This window comes from Mesoplodon bidens (assembly GCF_964165515.1).
Source record: "Mesoplodon bidens genome assembly, chromosome: 1".
NCBI classification, from domain to species: Eukaryota; Metazoa; Chordata; class Mammalia; order Artiodactyla; family Ziphiidae; genus Mesoplodon; species Mesoplodon bidens.
Genome location: NC_138176.1, coordinates 143,773,973 through 143,793,990, shown reverse-complemented (window position 1 = coordinate 143,793,990; position 20,018 = coordinate 143,773,973). Strand labels below are relative to the sequence as shown.

Here is a 20,018-nt window from a genome sequence, read left to right as displayed (position 1 = left end):
AAGAGACCTGGGAGAATGAAGAAAAAGAAACAAAAGGGCTGTTTTGCAAAAGCAGAGTTACAGATCAACAAAGAATTTATATAACCAGGAATGATATACCAAATTGCTCTAGTCCAGATAAGCAATAGATATTACTTTGGAAAAGCAAAAGACTCTGAAATAACAGATATTTTAAAAGTAATCTAGAGAAATGAGCCTAAAGATTGTTTCACTGAACGGGTGCTATCTAAAGCTGTTTTGGAACAAAACTAGATTTAAAGAAGAGTTCAGAATCTACTTAAATGCAGGAACTGTCCTTTAAACACACATAACTGAGACCATCCTTAGGTACAGAAAATCCAAGCTCTTTGTCCCAAATCCCTGATAGCCTATGAGATAAGTCAAAGAACATGTGCAAATGTGAGTGAGTGTATAGGTGTCTGAATGAATCTTTTCTTTAACAATTTTAGCAGTAAATCAATCCTGTTTTTACAAGTTAAACAGTTTATGTAATGTAATCTTTAAAAATGATTTTTTTCCTCATTAACTAAAAAAAACGAATGTTAAAGTGGTTGTAATTCTAAAATATCTGTAACAACGTAAAAATTCTGTATTTCACATTTTATAACCAGACCTTCTAAAACAGGGAGGAAATTAAAGATTAATGAACCAGATATTACTGTATTTCTTTGATCAAGATTATTACTTTTCATTTTCAAGCTATATTTGATTAGTATCAAAGCCCATGAATGAAATAAGATATGTATGAATTCCTACTGTTTTTATTGATACTTCTTTTTCTTAAGTATAGAGATCTAGGCTCAGTGAAGAATTAATATGCCATCACCTATAATTATAAGCATTTTTAAAAAATTAGCAATGCTTGATATAATAAGGTAAGCACAGCACTGATTAATGGGTTTATTAGTTTTCCTTACTGGAAATTAATATTTTTTTCTTAAGACTGATACATGTTACAGAGGAGTTTGAAAAAAAACAACAAAATATTCAAGTTCTTTGCTCCATCCTGTCTTCTAATTCAGAATCTTTGGGATTAGGACCCAAGAATCAGGGTCCCTTAAGTGATTAGTATGCAATCTGGCAGTATGCAATGCTAGCACTTGAAAAGGCTTTTTAAAACTATTTTAACACACACTACATTAAATGAGAATATGTAGTGATTGCTGCATGATGGATATTTTCTGAAGTTTAATTTATTTCAGGAGTTTTAAAATGTGATTTGGTGGTTTCAAAGTTAAACACTGAACTTAAGCACTTTTCGTGAATTATGTCATTTAACTACCCACATCAACAGCATGAGATAAATACTATTCCTACTCATATTTTACAGATAAGGAATGAGGCACAGATATTCTGTAACCTGCCCAAGGTCTTGGTAAGGCTACTATATAAACAAGAGGTCTGATTCCAGCATCCATATCCTTAACAACTACAATAAGACATATATAACCTAATTGAGAATTAAGAAGAAATATCTGGAAAATCAGAAATTGAAGAAAATTCCTCTTGGAATATAACTTGACGTTGATAATACATGATTATTTCTACTCTATCTGCTCCACTATTCTCAAGGAGAGTATTTCTTGTATTGTGAAAAAGCTTAAGAGCAGCCCTATCTGAAACCAAATCTTAAGGATAAGCAGAAAAGGGGGCATTTCAGACAGTTATGGGGTGGTCAATAAAAAGCTAGTAATCTGGTAAGGCTGAGCACAGGGAAATGAAATGGCTGAAAACTGAATTTTGATAATACAGAGCATTTTATACCAAAGAGGCTAGATATCATCTTGTGATGAAGCAGCAAGGAATCAGAGACTCTTCATTACATGCATGAGTAATAACTATGTTTTTGGAAAAAAAATTCAGGCTGTAATACAGAACAGGAAAGGTAAAGAATGGAGATAGCCATGATTTAGGATACGTTTGCAATAATCCTTAAAAAACTGATATAGACCAGAAGTAAGGCAGTTCTGATGGAGGGCTGGATCCTTATTTATCTCTAAGTTAAATGGTGGAATGTGGTGACTGATTAGATGTGAAGAAGCTGAGAATGACACACGTTTCAAGTTCAGATAATTTTTATGGAGAGTGTTGCTATTCACCAAGGGAGGGAGACAATTTTGGTAGAAAGATGAATATAAATTTTGAACAGTTTAAGGAGTCAACTGGAAATATGAAATCTGCAGCTTCAGAAAAAGAATTGGCTAAAGATATGTACTGGTAGTTATCACTGTATTGAGCGTAGTTGACCTTTTTAGAAGAGTACTAAATCTACCAAGAACAGGGTTCCAAAGTGTGACTGCTATTGATGTGTTAATTAAAAAAAAACAAAACCACACACAAAAAAGGTCACTGCCCAGAAGTATGCATAGTGAATATGCAGTGCTAGGAGATGACCCCCTAGGTAACAACATTCAAAAGGCAGATGGAGGAAAAAGAGCCAGGGAAGCATACTGAGAAAGAATGGTCAGAAAGAAAGAAGAATGGTAGAGGTTTATGACGGGAGAAATAGTCCATAGGAATAAATGATGAAAAGAAGCCCAGTAGGATAAGACCTGTAGAAAAGATGATGGTCTTAACAATTAAGAACTTATCACTGGTGACTGCTGTGACATTCAGTAAGTCAACAAAATCAAAAGAAGATTTTTAAGTTTTACTGGTTTTTCCTTATGTCATCACAAGAATAAACATTCAAATTATTATATATAATAAGCAATTCTAAAGATGCTACAGTAATTAAAAACAATTTGTGTCTTTTCTTTTGAAATTACCTTTAAACTATAAAGTATTATCTTTAAATACATCTCAGTAAAAACAAATTTTAATCCTTTGAGGGTAAATTTGACTTTCGTCAAACAGCCAAAAGTCAATAAAAATCAGATCTGGTGGTTCAGGTACACAGCCAAGCTGTGGATAGAACCAACTTTGTCCAAAATGAATTATGGGCAAAAGTAATTCATTCAAACTACTCTCAACAGTTACTGAATACCTATTATGTGACAGGCAGTGTACTGTGCTAGATATAGATGACTCATAAACACTTGGAGATTATAAACTAATGAGGAAAGGTATTAAACAACGAAACATACAGAAACAACTATAAACTGCAAAAAGTGCTATAAACAAAAACTGGTAAAAGAATAAAAGATAATAATTTTGATTAGAAGAATTATGGTCAGAAAATGGAACTCTGAAAGCTGAAAACTGGTGCCATTTTAGCTAAGCAAGGGCTAGAGAAGTAGAACATTTCACAATTAACATCAATGTAAGGCCTCAAAGCAAGGAAGGAGTGAAAATTGAGGGCAGTGACTTGTGTGGTTCATTACCTAGTGGATAATTCCCAAATTTTAAGAAACCTGTAATAACTTCTGGGTTGTCACTTCCAGGGTGTGTACAGAAGGTCCTCATTATCTGAGGTGCCAAAATGTGAAGATACTTATTGATGCACTGACCACTTAAAGGTTTGTCTCCCATTCAAACCTACTTTCCACTCAACAGTGGTATCTCTCCCACACATGGATTTAAATTTTAAATATATTTGCAGTTATTGAAAATGACATTGAAGAACAGCTCACATCACAGTTAAAACCACTGGCAGATGAAAATCTGTACACATGAAGCCCATTAAAATTGAAGATAAAGTCATTAAGTATAATCATGTGATACTTGTTTCAAAAGAATGCTATGAAAAATCTAGCAGCACTATTTACAATAGCCAAGACAATGGAAACAACCCAAGTGTCCATCGACAGAGAACTGGTTTAAAAAGATGTGGTACATACACACACACAAAATGGAATATTACTCAGCCATAAAAAAGATTGACATACTGCCATTTGCAGCAACATGGACGGACCTAAAGAATATCATACTAAGTGAAGTAAGTCATACAGAAAAAAACAAATACTATATGCTATCACTTATATGTGGAGTCTAAAAAACAATACAAGTTGATCTATATAAAACAGAAAAAAACTCACATAGAAAAGAAACTAATGTCTACCAACGGGAAAGGGGGTAAGTTAGGAGTATGGGACTAAAAGATGCAAACTACTATATATGTAAAACAGATAAGTAACAAGGATTTGCTATATAGCACAGGGAACTATTCAATATCTTGTAATAACCTATAATGAAAAATAATCTGAAAAAATATATATATATAACTGAATCACTCTGCTGCACACTGGAAACTAACACAGTATTGTAAATCAACTATAATAAAGCACTAAAGTCCTTGGGAAAACTACTAAATAATAAAAGTAGTTTCGCCATAATTTTCTTTACAGTCATGCTGGGAATGAACACTGTGAGGTAAATAGCATCATATAATTTTGTTGGAAAAATCAAAAGAAAAAAATTGATGTTTGAATAATTCTGTTAATTCTAAGAATTAGCATAAGAGTTGCACTGTAACTTTAATTTTGTTATATGTAAGAAATCGTTTTGCATAGCTTTCAGTTTCATATTTTAGAACTAAGATTTCTCTAATTTTTTTTCAATTTATTTACTATGAAATTTCAGTCTTTAAAAGGTCTTTTTTCATAAACCAATTATCTTTAGATAAAAAACTCCATTTTGAATGACAGTTCTATTTGTGCATTCAAGTCTAGATATATTTACATTAAGATCAGTTACTTATTCACCATACCTTGTCTGTACTCTTTCCTCTGAACCTGTCCAATCCTGCTGCCAGAAGGGAATGGAATTTTGGGTTTCCATATAATTTAACCACTTATAATCATGAGCTGACTATAATTTGGTCTGTTATTCTCAGGGCAGGAAATGACAGCCCAATTAAAAACTAAAAAACTTGAGTCTACTGTTCAGAACTCTTGCCTTCTTAAACATACCAAATTTAGAACAGATCCAGCCCTAAAGGGGTTCTTTTTCCACTGGAAACCAACTGAGCTATCCTCCTACAGTCAAGAATCACATTACACTAAATTATCCTAAGCCTCCAAAAGCAGTTTAATGTTAATTACGACTGCATCTTTGTTCCAACAGTCCTTTCACAAGACTATATGATCAGTGTGATTTGAGGACCTCAAACTGTGAAACAAGAAGAGGCAAGTAAAGCAGTACCCCAAAAGAGATGGAGCCTAATTTTTAGTTTACAGCTCCAAAGACTTAATTTACTTGAATTCTAAACATGGCAATGAGCCTGAAAGAAATTACTGAAAGCTAGACAATTTATACTGTAAATAGGATAAACCCAAAATAGTACTTATTTGACACCACAATTTCTCCAAAGTCTATAGACATCCAAGGAAAAACATCAAAGAACATTTAATTCTTACTTCTCTAGCATCCATCACTGTCCCCACACCAACTGTTAGAGCCATAGTTGGCACTTTTGATAAATCTCCATCAAAATATTTAGCATTTGCCAAAATGGTGTCCATTGCTAGAGTCTTTACTCTTGTCCTTGATACTAAACTGGATCCTGGCTCATTGAAAGCAATATGACCATCTGGACCAATTCCTTTCAAAAGAAATACATATACACACACATATATACATAAGTAAATAAGGTTTCTCAAAGTTCAACATGATTTAAAGACCAAAGAAATAGTCATAAACATGCTTACCTTGTTTTATTTGATAGCTGAATTTCTAATGCTGCAGTAAAAGATTTGTTCCTGTATTTGATTCAACAAGTATTTCAACATTTTCCATATGCTTAGCATTGAGCTAGCATGATTCTAACAGCAAAATGATCACTTTATAATAATAAAGCAATTTCACATGCATCCTCTCAACATATTTAACAATCTTGTGATATAGTCAGATTAACCATATCTATTTACCTCACCTCCCTCCTTTTTTAAGCTCAAAAGGAAACTTTGATGCTAAAGGATAATATATGATTTGTTCAAGGTAATAATTTAGTAAATACTAAGACAAAACTCAAATCTAAATCTTCTGATTCCTAACCCAGTGGTCTTTATATTCACACTTTAACTTGCTTGGTTCTAGTCTAGATGGGGCAGTTAACTACTGGACCTCCCTGTAGTACAGTTTCCTCACTTATAAAAATGTTTAGATTGGACAAGATATTATCTAAGGCAGTAGTTTTCTTCAAACGTTTTTGACTGCAACCTACTGCAAGAAATACATTTGACACTGCAATCTAGTACACATATAAATACAATTAAAACAATAATTGCATGAAATAATACCCTTACGAGGAGCCATTCAAGCTTTTGATTACATTTTGTTTCATTAACAAAACGTACAAAGGGAAATGGTGGATGTGACTGACCATATTGATTTCATGCCCTAATAATGTGTGACAACCATAATTTGAAAACTCTGCTTTAAGGAGATTTACTGCCAGCTGAAATATTCTAGGACTGCCTCTAAAATATAGATAAGAATATGACATTTCTTATTTTAAGGAAATTGGAGGTAAATCTTTTCATAAAATCAAGAATCTTTCTATGGCATAAGTAAATCAAGTTTTATATACACGGACCCTACTTGCTAGTCAGATTTCTGGCAACTTCAATCAAAAAAATAAACCCACAAGTTCTCTGGGTCAAAATACCTGTTATACTTATATTCTGCATATTTAATGATATATAGGTGTATCTTATTGGCTCTTAACACACAATTCTAACAACTTTTTCCCAGGCTACAACAAAGTAAAATACGACAAAGAGTAACCTGGTTTTGAATGAAGAACTGAAAACCTTAGGACGCAAATATGAACTACCAAAGCACAATAATCTAGGAATTTTTAACAATATAGGATTAATTTTTAATCTAGTACATAAAGCCAGACCTATATGTGGTTAATATGTATGGTTTGTTTCCACTATTAAGTATATATATGCTTGTCTATTTTATTTTTTTTTATTTTTTATTTTTTGCTAGTCTATTTTAAATCACAGATATGCATCTCTCTCTAGATTTGTAAAACTGTTCTGCTTTTCCTCTTTAAGTATACATCTGCTTAAATATTTTTATTTATATTTCTCTATAGAGGAAAGGATGGAACCAGAAAAATAAGAGTTCCAGAAAAAATAGGAGGTCCTCAAAGATCAGTATTAGTGGTCTCACCGGTGATTTGGGTCACACAAAAGTGTACAGCAAAGCTGAAATTATCAGGAATGGTTCATGATGGAAAAGGGTCAATACATTCCCTTACTATCAGTAACTATCAAAAGTTGAGCTTTTCCTGATATAAAATTATATTTTAAAAATGTTCAGAATGTTTTACAAAGCCTTATAAAATTTTCTTAAAAATAATCATGAACTCTAAACACCATGGTTAATTCTTATTCAGTCTTTAAGTGTAGACTATGATATCAACAACTTTTTTTTTTTTTATTTTATTTTTGGCTGCGTTGGGTCTTCGTTGCTGTGCACGGGCTTTCTCTAGTTGCGGCGAGTGGGGACTCTCTTCGCTGCGGTGCGCAGGCTTCTCATTGTGGTGGCTTCTCTTGTTGCGGAGCACAGGCTCCAGGTGTGCGGGGTCAGTAGTTGTGGCATGCAGGCTCCAGAGCACAGGCTCAGTAGTTGTGGCACACGGGCTTAACTGCTCCACAGCATGTGGGATCTTCCCGGACCAGGGCTCGAACCCGTGTCCCCTGCATTGGCAGGCGGATTCTTAACCACTGCACCCCACGGGAGCCCGAGATATCAACACCTTTATGAAACATCCCTAAAACCTCTGAGTCTGGATTGTGTGTCTTTCCTGTGTCTATAGTTCTGTGGGCTAGAAGGTAAACTTCATGAGAGTAGACTTTCTCTTCTTCATAACTGTATCCTTACTATTTAGAACACATGACACACAGGAGGCCCTCAATAAATAATGGTTGAATAAATGAATGGATGGTTGGTATTCTTCAGAATGTTCAGTATAGTTTTTGCCCCCTTCTACCCTGCTCTGCTCCCCTCACAACAGGGGCTAGACCAATCATAACACCGTATATCTCATATCGTTTAGGCAAAACTGTTGTGATCTAAGGACAAGTACTTAGGCCAAGCTGAAACAATCAGAATTTCTCTCTATAAATCTGAAACTTGACCAGGAACACAGAAAGAAAGAAGGCATCTAGAGCTGAGGCATTTGATGACAGCACTGCAAGAGAGGATCAGGTGAGTCCCTGCTTCAGTTGATCTGAGGCTCCTGGTTCTTGTTCTTCTAAAGACTTGTTTTTTCCAACTCTGATATCAATTCTGTGAGTTACCCCAGAATTATTCCAATAAATTCACTTTTGGTCTCATTAGTAGACTACATTTACTTGCAAATCAAAGAATCTAATCGTGTAACCAAAGTAGAGGGTTAAAAATTTCCCCAGTGTCTTATTTTTACCTTTTAAACACAAATTATCTTAAGATAATTTTAAAGTTAATAATGCTTTTAGAGTCTATTTATAGATTTCCATGTTTGTGTACTTTATTGCTGGGTATGGATCAGGAATTGCATGATATACCTTATTCTTTCTCCCAACAATTCTGTCATCAGATGAAGAACTTCTGAGTATGTATTCCCTCCTTTCTCCTTTCTATAGAGGGAAGGGAACTCTTGCTCCATTTCCCAGTAGTGAGCAATGGTGGATTAATACTCTGGAGCTCTTCTCTGGTCTTACTATTTCCAATTCAGAGGGGAGGAGTAGGAAACCCCATTCTGGCCTCAAGCCCAACCTGCAATCTCTAATCCAACTTTACCTTTAATAAAGCTGATATTTTGATCCCATTTGGCTCAGTTCTTAGTGTTTTTATTAACCAAACCCTGGAACAAAAGAAGGGTAAGTGGTAAGACCCAGATACCAAGCCTCATCTTGAATATCCAATGATAACAACCTAGATCAACAAAGGTGAAGAATCAAATGAGATTCTTTCATGAGACAGATCCAATAATAGGGTATCCCAAACAGGGAAAAGTTCAAAGAAAATGTAATAAGCCAACCCTCAGTTCCCTATACACACTTATATGTCCCTTGGATAATATATATATAAACTGTCAGACCCTGGATTACCCCACGACTACAATGAAGGTGTTAATGGAAGAGGAAAGGAAATCCTGTTAAATTTTTTTGCAAGGGGAGAACTACAGGAAGCTTAAGACAAAAATTGGTTAAAAAACAAAATAAAGTTCTTTTTAGTAGTAAAAGTCAGTGATAAACATAAATAATTATGATTATGCTCCATTAATTTCAAAGGTAGAACTAAGGTGGGTTATTGTGAGGAAATGCACTGAAAAACTTTAGCTACAAAGAAACAAGAAGTGGCTTAAAGCTATGGGGAAAGAAGAAAGTTTACTATAAATCTCTGAAAAGAGAGATTAAACCTTAAACATTACATTAAGCTAAAATATTTTCTGGAAAGTAGGCAAAAGGACAAAATGGAGTTAAAGAGTTCTTCTCAGTTTTTTTTCCCCCAAGTAAGTTCTACTTCCTGGCATTGAGACCCCAAGGGATTTGTCACAAGAATCCTTATGTAAGGTCAATAAATTAACAGGAAAAACTAAGTCCTCACATAAGTAAAAAAATACTGTTTATGTTATCCATTCAGCCGTTTTTAATACTAAAGTTTTAATAGTTGCCATATCTTTTTGTATAATGGTAAATGAGTGAGAATATTTCTTGATATAACTAAGATAAACAGTTTAGGTATATTATTTTACAGTAATTCTACTTGATTTTGGTAGAGTTTAGAAAATCTAAAGAATGCATGGGTAGCGCACTCCTTAAACATTTTCAAATATCTACTGCCTTGGCCTTGATATTGGTAGGCGCAAACGGTAATTATCTCAGAATTGAGCAATACGGACAAAACTGGAATGCAAATGTTTTCCAGGAATAGTGAAGTAATATTAGCAAGTTTTATTTAAAAAATAGATATTTTCTATTTTGAAAAGCAAACTAGTCTAACTTGGATTCTTTCTCAGATAAAAAAACCATCCTGTCTATTTAAGAAAGTAATTGATATTAGTTCTGCTAGGTAGAGATAACCATTTCCTCAGAGAAAAACTTCAGTCTTGCTGGATAGCCTTAGAGGTAAATCAGTAAAAGAGCAGGACATTCAATGAACTAAGGAAAAATTACTTCAGAAACTACCTCAAAGACAGAGTGGAGTAACACTTAATGGATTACCAACTACATACCAAGCACTGCACAAGGCATTTTATACATGTTATAATGTGGTTAATTCTCATCAATTCTGAAATGGTTAATATAATCCTGTTTTACAAATAACTTAATTATATTGAATTAGTATACTGAACTAATTTACTGAAATCAATAAATTTCCTAAGATCTCACAGATAGTAAGTGGCCAAAACAGATGCTAATTTTTGTCTGATGATAAAACACAATTTTCTCCAAAGGCAACCAAACACCTCAACAATACGTGGCCACCTCAACCATAAATTAACCTTAGTACACAGGTCTACTGAAAATCTAATTCATATAATTTTGAGCAGTCTTCTAATAAATTAATTATAAGATATACCTAGATCTAATGGATATATCTATCTCTATATCTAATGTTAATTTAGAGCTTTAGTATGTTTAGTTGAATACTAAAGAATCTGGCAAAAAAAAACAATTTTGGTTTCAGTTTAGATGATGTACTATTCATATGCTTCATACTGATGGCAGAAAACCATATTGTCATTACAAACGAAGAGATTCTTTCACCTCTTCAATGGTAGATCATGAACACACAATATACATACACATATGTATGTTTGTGTGTGCACATATATATATAAATTTCAAGTGGAATTTTAGTTAAACACTTACTTTAGAGTTTATTAAGACAATTATACAGCTTAATTCATATTAACTAAAGGCTGATGATAAAAATCTTACATTCTTAACTCATTTCTTAGTAAAATGAAGCAATTTGAATGATCAGTAGAGAAATGTTAAAATCCACCTGTTCCACATGCAAACTTTCAGAGATTTAACACTGTAATTTGATAAGAAAGCTGGGTTGGGGTTTTAAAGAAACAGTAAAAGAATAAGAGTATCATTGAGGAAAAGAAATTTATCACTCGTTTTCTAAGATGTGGTAAACTATCAGTTCTAAAGAGGTAATTAGGCAGGGATTAGGACCTATTTCTCAAGCCATAATTTAAACAATCCCCACTTGCAACATTAAGGTTATTTTTTGATGAAAATAAAGTAAAATAAAAATCAATAGCTGAATAAATGGGTATTACAGACAGTCACAGATGTTCTTTACATTACACGAAGGTAAGTTTGGGTTTTTTTTTAAAGCACCTAATCCAAATATTAATAAATGATTAATGACAAAATGTTTTACGTACCTCCAACAAAAAGATCAATTCCTCCAGCTTCTTTTATTTTCTTTTCAAATGCATCACATTCTGCTTGTAAATCTGTAGCATTCCCATCAAGGATATGAGCATTATTAGGATCTATATCAATATGCTTAAAAAAGTTATTCCACATATAAGAATGGTAGCTTTCAGGATGATTTCTGGGAAGTCCTAAATACAAAGTTAATAAATAAAAATGTAACTATTTCCAGAAATAAATCTAAAGTTTACTTTTCTGATTAAGCCATAAATGCTATTTAAAATATGTAACATTTCTATACCATATTCAATTTAAAAGCATTTTTATATGGAATATATGCTTATTATGTGCCAGGCATTATTTTAATCACTGTACATGTACATATTAACTCAATTAATGTGTACAATGTCTATGGAAATAACTATTATCAATCTCACTTTATAGATGAACAGAAACACATTAAAGTAACTTTCCCAGGGTCACAGAGCTCACAGAGGGACTGGAGCACAGAAGTCTAGTTCATGTGCCTGTAATCACTATATTCCCCTTCTCAAATACAAAATTTTAACCAATAAAACTGATTTATATGTTAAATCCAACATAAATTAAATGGCCACACAACTGAGATCTTGATCTACGTTCTTCCTCTGTTATTCCTATTTACATGCAAGGTATACTAAATTACAACAGTTCTTTGACAATGACTCAGGCTACCGTTAAAAATGTGTACCTATAAAATTTAAATTTTAACAGAGTTTATATGTATCACTGATCTTTCTAGTTAAGCAAGGTCACAATAAATTATAAAAGCTTCAAGGCTACAAACATAAGTAGCCTTATATTTAAAAAATATTTTACTAATTACTTTTACATACATATTAATTAATTTATCCCCACAACAACACTGGTTTTAACTTTGCCTTAAGAAAAAAAGAAAAAGAGAAAAAGAGAGAATGAGAAATGTGAATGAATTGGCTCAAAGTCGATGGAGCCAGGACTGGTAAGTGGCATAGCTGAAGACGAATGCAAATCTTCTGATTTCTAGTCTCACGGTCCTTCTGTCATGCCGTCACTACAAAAATAGTTTTTTTTATATAAACTCCCAACCCCACTGCAAGGTAACACATTATACGCTAGAAATATATTCATATTACATTCAAAACAAATTTAAATAATGTTAATATTCTCAATATATTTATTTTATTTAAAATATAACATGTCCAAATAATATATTCAAATAATATAGCTTACCTACATATTCATCCATGTTAAAGGTCTTCACATATTTAAAAGAAAGGTCTCCATTCTTGTGATATTCTATTAGTTTTTTATAACATCCTAAAGGTGTACTCCCTAAAACAGATAAAGATTCCATTTTCTAACATAACTTGAAAAGCTAATTTAAAAAAAAGTTTTTATTAACCTTATTCTCTTCTTACTTAATGGTATTTTATATTTCTAATTTATTAGGCAAACAATTATTAATTTAAATACACATTCAATTAACAAATACATGTTGAATTAGTCTCTCTATAAGGTAACCTAATATTTTAGTAAACTAGAATTTGCTGAATAAAGCTGGGAATCTGTCAGCAGAAATTATAGCTTGGAAAATTATTCTTGTGTCGTTGGATATTTGGAATTAATGGTGTATATTCCAGGATTAGAAACTTCTAGAGAGCACATGTGAATTAGAAGAAAAATGAACGTCCCACCTTTAGAGAAAAAGCTATTTAGAGAGGGATTTGTAGCATAAGTGATACATAAATAGGTCAAGTATTGACCATTCAATGAAATCAAAAGGGAAACCAGAGCTGAATTTAAACACTGCCTCTACTTTCAAAATAGAAAGTGGCAAGGATTGAGTGAGGAGGTTTATCCTTTAAGTTTTTAACTGGAGCTCCTGTTTCTCATTTTGTGTCATTTTCAGCATATATCAGCTAAAATGTATAAAGTAAAATGATTTCTAGGAAATGGGATCTTGGCTTTGGATACTTCATCTGAGTTCTTAACGTTATTGTTTTATAAATGTGATTCTTTTATGTTTTATAAAATTAAGATCTGCTTGATAGTGCTCCATGAAACGACAAAATAAAGATAAATGAATTTAGCTACTTGAGGATGGCCTCCCTTTGTTTTTTAAATTTGCTGTATTTTTTTCATTTTAACTGCAAATTCGAAGACTAGATTGACTACATTCTTACAACAAGCAACCTGGCCCACACAATCCTGGTCAGAGTATTGGTTTCTAGTCCACCCACCATCACAAAACAAAATAAAACACCCAAACACAAAATTTCTATTCAAGAGGCAGGGAGAAGTATGGCAGAACTAAGCAGTCTCTGGCAAAAAAAAAAAAAAACACCAGAAAAACAAAAAAAACAATAAATACAAAAAAAATCTAGAGTAGTAAAAAGACTGACTCTCATTTAAGATGACAGAATAATAGAAGTGGCTAAATATCACACAGACAAGTTCACAGAACAGAAGACTAATAGGTTTTCTTAAAGTTAAGCACACATATTGTTTTAAATTGTCATTAATAATTTAAAATGTATGTGGTCAAACTTTACAATTCCTTCTCAAAGAACTACAGCCCACTAACATGAAACCTGGATAAAAGATGGATAAGTATGCTCTTCTTTCTCCTTTTCTAGAAGCATAACAAATTTTCTGTGTGTATCTTTCAGTGTCAAGAGAATAGTTATAGTACTCCTTCCGTAATTTAAGGACATATGAATAAAAAAAGAAGTTGTCACAGTAGTGATAAAAAACACATTCATTTTCTACTTTTTAATCAAAGCGGCTGCATAGAAAAAAAAACAATGGAAGATATGGTACAGGGTGAACTGGTAAAAGAAACTTCATTTTAATATATTTGCTTTGCAATACTCATTTACTAACATAACTAATTTAGCAAGTGCTTACTATGATTCAGATAAAACAAAGATTATGACTGTTTCTACCCTAAAAGAACTCACAGAATACGGATAGACAAGTACAAAGTAACTATAACACAAGGAAAAATATAAATAAACTATAAGAAGTCTGGAGCAGTATAGTGAATCAAAGAAGAAAACACTATAGTCTTGCTCATTGGAGGAAGTATGAAAGATGGCACTTAACTGATTCTTTGAAGAAGTGAAATTCCCGTAATCAAAGAATGGGTTAAGTTGTAATTGAAAATAGAAAAAAGATGGGGGAGGAGGTTCAGAGATGACACTTGTATGCCTACCATGTGCTAGATGCTATGCTGGTGTTTCATACATTAGCTAATGTAAATCTCACAAGTTTGGGAAACTGGCATTATCTTTCCCATTTTGAAGGTGGAAGAATTGGGGTAAAAAAATTAAGGAATGTGCCAAATATCACACATGGCAGTGAAGCCAGATATTCAAGAGATTCTGCCTGGTTCCAGAGCTCATAAAGTTCTTATTATACAGTATGCTAGCAACATGAGTGAAAGTAAAGCCAGCAAGTTCAGGCCTGTTCTTTGAACTACAAGCAGTGTAACCTGCCTATCCTGATTCAGTGTAGAGGAATAGTGGGAATAAGTCTGGGAGTCAGGTTGGGCCCACAGCATGCAGGCCCTTAAATGTCAAGCTTGTCAACATTACTTCAATAAATATATTACTGAACAGGGCTTCCCTGGTGGTGCAGTGGTTAAGAATCTGCCTGCCAATGCAGGGAACACGGGTTCGAGCCACGGTCCGGGAAGATCCCACATGCCGCGGAGCAACTAAGCCCGTGCGCCACAACTACTGAGCCTGCGCTCTAAAGCCCGCGAGCCACAACTACTGAAGCCTGCTCACCTAGAGCCCGTGCTCTGCAACAACAGAAGCAGTGATAAGCCTGCACACCACAACGAAGAGTAGCCCCCGCTCGCCATGACTAGAGAAAGCCCACACGCAGCAGCGAAGACCCAACACAGCCAAAAATAAATAAATAAAGTAAATTAAAAAAAAAAAAGATATATACGGAACAGATATTCCCCAGAATTGTGCTTGGTGGGGCGTAATTACAACATAGCATGTTGTTTACAGAAATGTATGTTCAAATTTCAAAAGCACGGGGTGGGGGAAGGTAAGGATGGGGTATGATTAACACTGTCATCGGTCAATGAAGGAGAAAAGTAGAAAACGTTAACAAAGGTTTTCCGGAGATATACCCTTGGCAGATGTATTATTAGGCAGTAATACTATCCAAAATAAAGCAGAAGAATTGTATATCAAAATACAAAAAAACATGTTTAGCACTGCTGGCGTTTATGGCTCTGAAGCCTTTCTGCTGCCATACTCAAATTACTGTTTATTTCTTCATAATTAAGACAAAGTGATTAAGGCAGCTAGTCTGAGCATGGCCCAGGTTTACAGAAGGCAAACTGATACAGAGGCCATGTTCAACGACTGGGGCTCACATATCAGAACTGTGGGTGCTGAGGGGCCCATTTCTGGTGTGCACAATTTTAAAAAATTCCTCTTTGCCATTCTTACCAACACCTACTGCCATGGACCGAAAAACAAAAAGCAAAACAACAAACAAACAAAAAAATCAACTTGGTGAGCTAACAGTGTCTTTCATGGAAATTATGCAAGTGAAAAACAATTATGATTGTAGCTTTTCTATAGTTGACATGTATGGGGGGAGGAGCAAGAGGAAAAAATACTGTTTAAATAAAACACACTTATGAGAACCTTAAATTTACATAGTGTTTACAGTATACAAGGGACTTGCTCTTATTTGAGCTTCAAAACAGCATTGTAAGCTATTAATTTCCTTATCTTCCTTAAAAGTAAGGAAAACAAGATTATGGTGTAGAATAAATGCCCTTCAGTCACCAAGAAAGTAGCAGCTCTGATTCCAGGTCCAATACTCTTTCCTATGTAAGTCAACAATATCAAATAAAGTACCATGTATCAGTGGCACTACTTAGTTATTTTTTAAGAAAAGCCTTAACAGAGAACTAAATCCAATAAAGTGTATAATTAATGCTTACGTTCATTCTGTCATGAAGACATACCCGTCTTCAATTTTTCACCTGTAATACTTCTAAAATAGAAAATAATCACAGAAATAGCAAAGGGCTAATAGGATAATATGAGGCATATGAGGTAAAATTAAGAGGCAGTAGTACGTATTTTAGGTAGCTCTTAATGATCAATGAGAAGGCTAATCTCCCAAGAAATTGCATGAATAGTGAAAGCAACATCCCTAAATACAAACAAAAGACTACTAGAAAAAGGTACAAAAAATATCATGACCATGACCTGAGCTATATTTCCTTTTCCATTCTGGAGTGGTAGGTGAGACAGAATTTTAACAAATAGTAATGAAACTTAGATACCAGATATGTCTGTATCTATATATTTGACTTTATATCCCAATATGTTAAATCAGTGATATGACAAGAAATAAACAGGAAACATATTTTACTAAGAAAAAGCCTTCAATCCCACAACCTTGAGTACCTAATATGGAAAAAAATGGTGCATTACCTGTTGGCAAACCCAGTGTAAAATATCTGTCCTGTCCAGGTCTGAATTGAATGATGCGATTACAGATGTATTTGGCTGCCCATTCACTAGCCAAGTCATAGTTATCAAGAATTACAAGTCTCATTATAGTGATGCACAGCTTCCAGGACAATAAGTTCAAACCTGAGAAAATTCCATTGTAGAGCACTTTAAGTAATTTACAGTCAAACAGAAGTAAAATACATTGATGACTTTAAAAAGGCCAGTACTTAAGAAAGACATGCATGTATACAAATACAATCTGTACTTTCAAAATAGTAATAATGGCTGTTCTCTTTTGAACAAACTTTGAGTTCTGGGCAGTGGGCTAGGTCATTTAAGTACAAATATTAATTCTTACAACAACCTTCTGAAGTACACACAACATCCAGTTTTAGATGAGTAGAGGGACTGACACAATTTGACTGAGTTCACACAGTTACTAAATGACAAAGGTGAAATTTATATCAAGGCAAATTTACCATAAAGACATCACACTGCACTATCTCTACAGGTATACTATATAAAGCAACATAAAACAAATCTAAAGGCAAACAAAGCAGCACTCATTTATTGATTGCAAATTAATGGTAGTTATGATTACTCAGCACCTTTTGGGTTACTTACTAAAATCCAGAACTCTCCCTATGAATGATGTAATAACCAAACCTCCCTTCTGTATAAAAGTGATACCTCCACTTTAAAAAATTTCAATCAATACAGAAAGATACAAAGAAGTTAAAAAAAAAAAAATCGACCCAAATCCTGCCACTCTGAAATAATGCTCATTACTATTTGGTATACATCATTCCAGGTATCTATCTAATGCACACATATAAACAGGATGTATAGAAATAATTTCTAACAATAGGATCATACTAGACATGCTATTTTTAACAAAAAGCATAACGAATTGAATTCTTTCTGCATTAAACCGAAGCAAAAGAAAATAAAGTGAACTAAAGAAACTGCTGATCTCTGGGGGGAAAAAAAATCTTCACAAAAAGAAATTTCAGTTCCTAAAAGAATACTCTAAGGTTAAGAAAAAATATTATACAAATATTAAGAGATCAGCATGATTTAAAAACTGTATGATTCCATTTTAGACAACGTGGATTGACCTACTACCATGAAAGATGTGAAAATTGCATTCTTACACTTCCTCCCACCCCGATTTCTGTAAGATGTTATTACAGAAGATTTATAACATTTACAATGTATTCTACAACCGTAATTCCCAGATTTTAATTCTTAACTTTATATTTAAATGGATTTGTTACCCACACCAATCCTTTCACAAATGGTTTCAGCAGTCCTGAATTCTGTACCCACAAACCATACATACAGAAGTCAAAATCTTTACATTAGTGGGAGTAGGAGGTCTTATTACAATGAAAACACTGAATCTAAATATGTCCTTAAGAACATGATGATTTAGATTCTGGCATAACAAAAACTTACAATCACCATGATCTAGAGTTATGGCACAATAACAAGAGATAAATATCATTTACAGACAATAATTTACACAGTAAGTCAATGAATTCAGTCCAACAGATGGACTTGGCCTCCATTTAAATTCATTAATAATCTAATGGCAGAAACAATTTCAAAGTTACACCAAAGAATCAGAAACATTTCCTGGCTGTTTTAACCATCAAGAGATATACTTATCTCTAATAAGAGTATTCAGCAAAATGACTACTGATAAAAAGAGGAAAAAAAAAAAAAACCTGTCAGGTGAGGAGGGGGAATGGCATTAGAGCTTTCCAAGTGTCTTCTGTGTTTTGGGGCATGCTATTTCTTTTCTCAGTTCAACACTTGTGAGGGAGTGCCTATTCAATGTCAAGCACTAAGCTCTGTAGACACAAAAATGACAAAGATAAGGATCCTACTATCAAAGGGCTTAGACTCACTTAATAGTCTCTGGGGAAGAACTTATCCTCATTTTTCAGATAAAGAAAACTGCAATTCACAAGTTTATTACTGAAGTTATAAAGCTATTAAGTGGTGGAGGGTCTATCTGACTGAAAGATACATGCTTCCCAAAAGTGCCTTATACGGAAGAATCACTTAGGATGCCTGTTAAAAAGATTCCCCAGACCTTTCCCTGGACATGGTGTCTCAAAAGATATGAAATGGGGTCCACGGAATCTGCACTTTTACAAATATCACAGGTGATTCTTACAATCAGGATGAATTTGGAAAATAACATCATACATGATGAATTCATTGCACAGAGGTTCAAGTAAGCCTCTCAGACCAAGTACAGGCACGTTTTGCTCTCTTAAACTCTTCCGCAAGTCCACAGCTCAGTTCCAAAAGTCCCAAATGAATCACCTCACCCAGAGAAAAGTAGAATGCTACATGTGTTCAGATTTTTAAATGTGTCTTTTTCCAGTTTTTGCCAATCCTCACACATCTGAACTGCTGCTGCGGTCGACCATTCTCTGACATCTTAACCCGATAACACTCAAAAAATGACACAGCACCACCCCTGCCCTCATCTTCCTCTAGTGCTGATTCATTTTCGGTGTGCGTCCCTTGGACAAAGAGCTGCCAAACACAAACCTCAGAACTTTAAAGCTGGATGGGAACTTCTAGACGACTTGGGTTACACAGCTATTTTAGAATCTGTACTAGAATCTGGAATCTAGGCTTCCACAATCCCTGCTCTGCGCTTTTTCCCTACAACACACTACACCTGACCTCAAAAGATTCCTGAAGCCCGACCAGGAAGGGGGCTCTCAGAGCAGGGGTCCAGGTCAGGGTCCCGACGAGGGGCGAGAAGCAGCAGAGAAGGCTGTGGCCCCTGCCCGGAAGGCTAGGGCTGCAAACTCACCTCACCTGCCTAGCCGCTGGGCCCGTCTCTCCGCAAACCCTAACGAATGCAAATGGGGCCCGCCAAGGAGGAGGAGCCAGGGAAGCCCTGTCCCGAAGAGGACGACCAGTCAAGTTGGAGGGGAACAAAGCTGGGGACACCACGGCCCCCGCCTCGAGGCTCCCGGGACCCCCATCCGCCCCGCGTCCCCGTCTCCGCATGGAGCCCACCGGTGGGTGCAACGACCAGCCGGGTCCCCACCCGACTCCCCTTCCTGGTCCTTCCCGTGGACTCACCTGCGGACCCACCGGCTCTTCCGACGCTGGAACAGCGAGAACACCCTTCACTCAGCCCGGAGAAACACCAGCCGGCGGGAGGAGCGTGAAGCCTAAAGACCCGGATGTAAAC

The 20,018-nt window shown here is 34.7% G+C and overlaps 1 protein-coding gene across 5 annotated transcripts in view; it reads right to left on the bottom strand.

The window, feature by feature from the left end:
• The window catches only part of GNPDA2 (glucosamine-6-phosphate deaminase 2), a 27,509-nt gene extending 7,491 nt beyond the window's left edge, over window positions 1-20,018 (bottom strand). For 2 of the 5 annotated variants that reach the window (XM_081246565.1, XM_081246567.1), the window contains exons 1-5: window positions 19,907-20,014; window positions 16,772-16,933; window positions 12,528-12,629; window positions 11,285-11,467; window positions 5,298-5,482 (exon numbers count right to left, since the gene is read on the bottom strand). In XM_081246565.1, the coding sequence (XP_081102691.1) occupies window positions 5,298-5,482; window positions 11,285-11,467; window positions 12,528-12,629; window positions 16,772-16,895 (594 nt within the window). In that variant the 5' untranslated portion in view covers window positions 16,896-16,933; window positions 19,907-20,014. Of the gene's footprint in view, window positions 1-5,297; window positions 5,483-11,284; window positions 11,468-12,527; window positions 12,630-16,771; window positions 16,934-19,906 lie in introns of all 5 variants that reach the window. The other 3 variants (XM_081246566.1, XM_081246568.1, XM_081246569.1) reach the window with 3 other exon arrangements.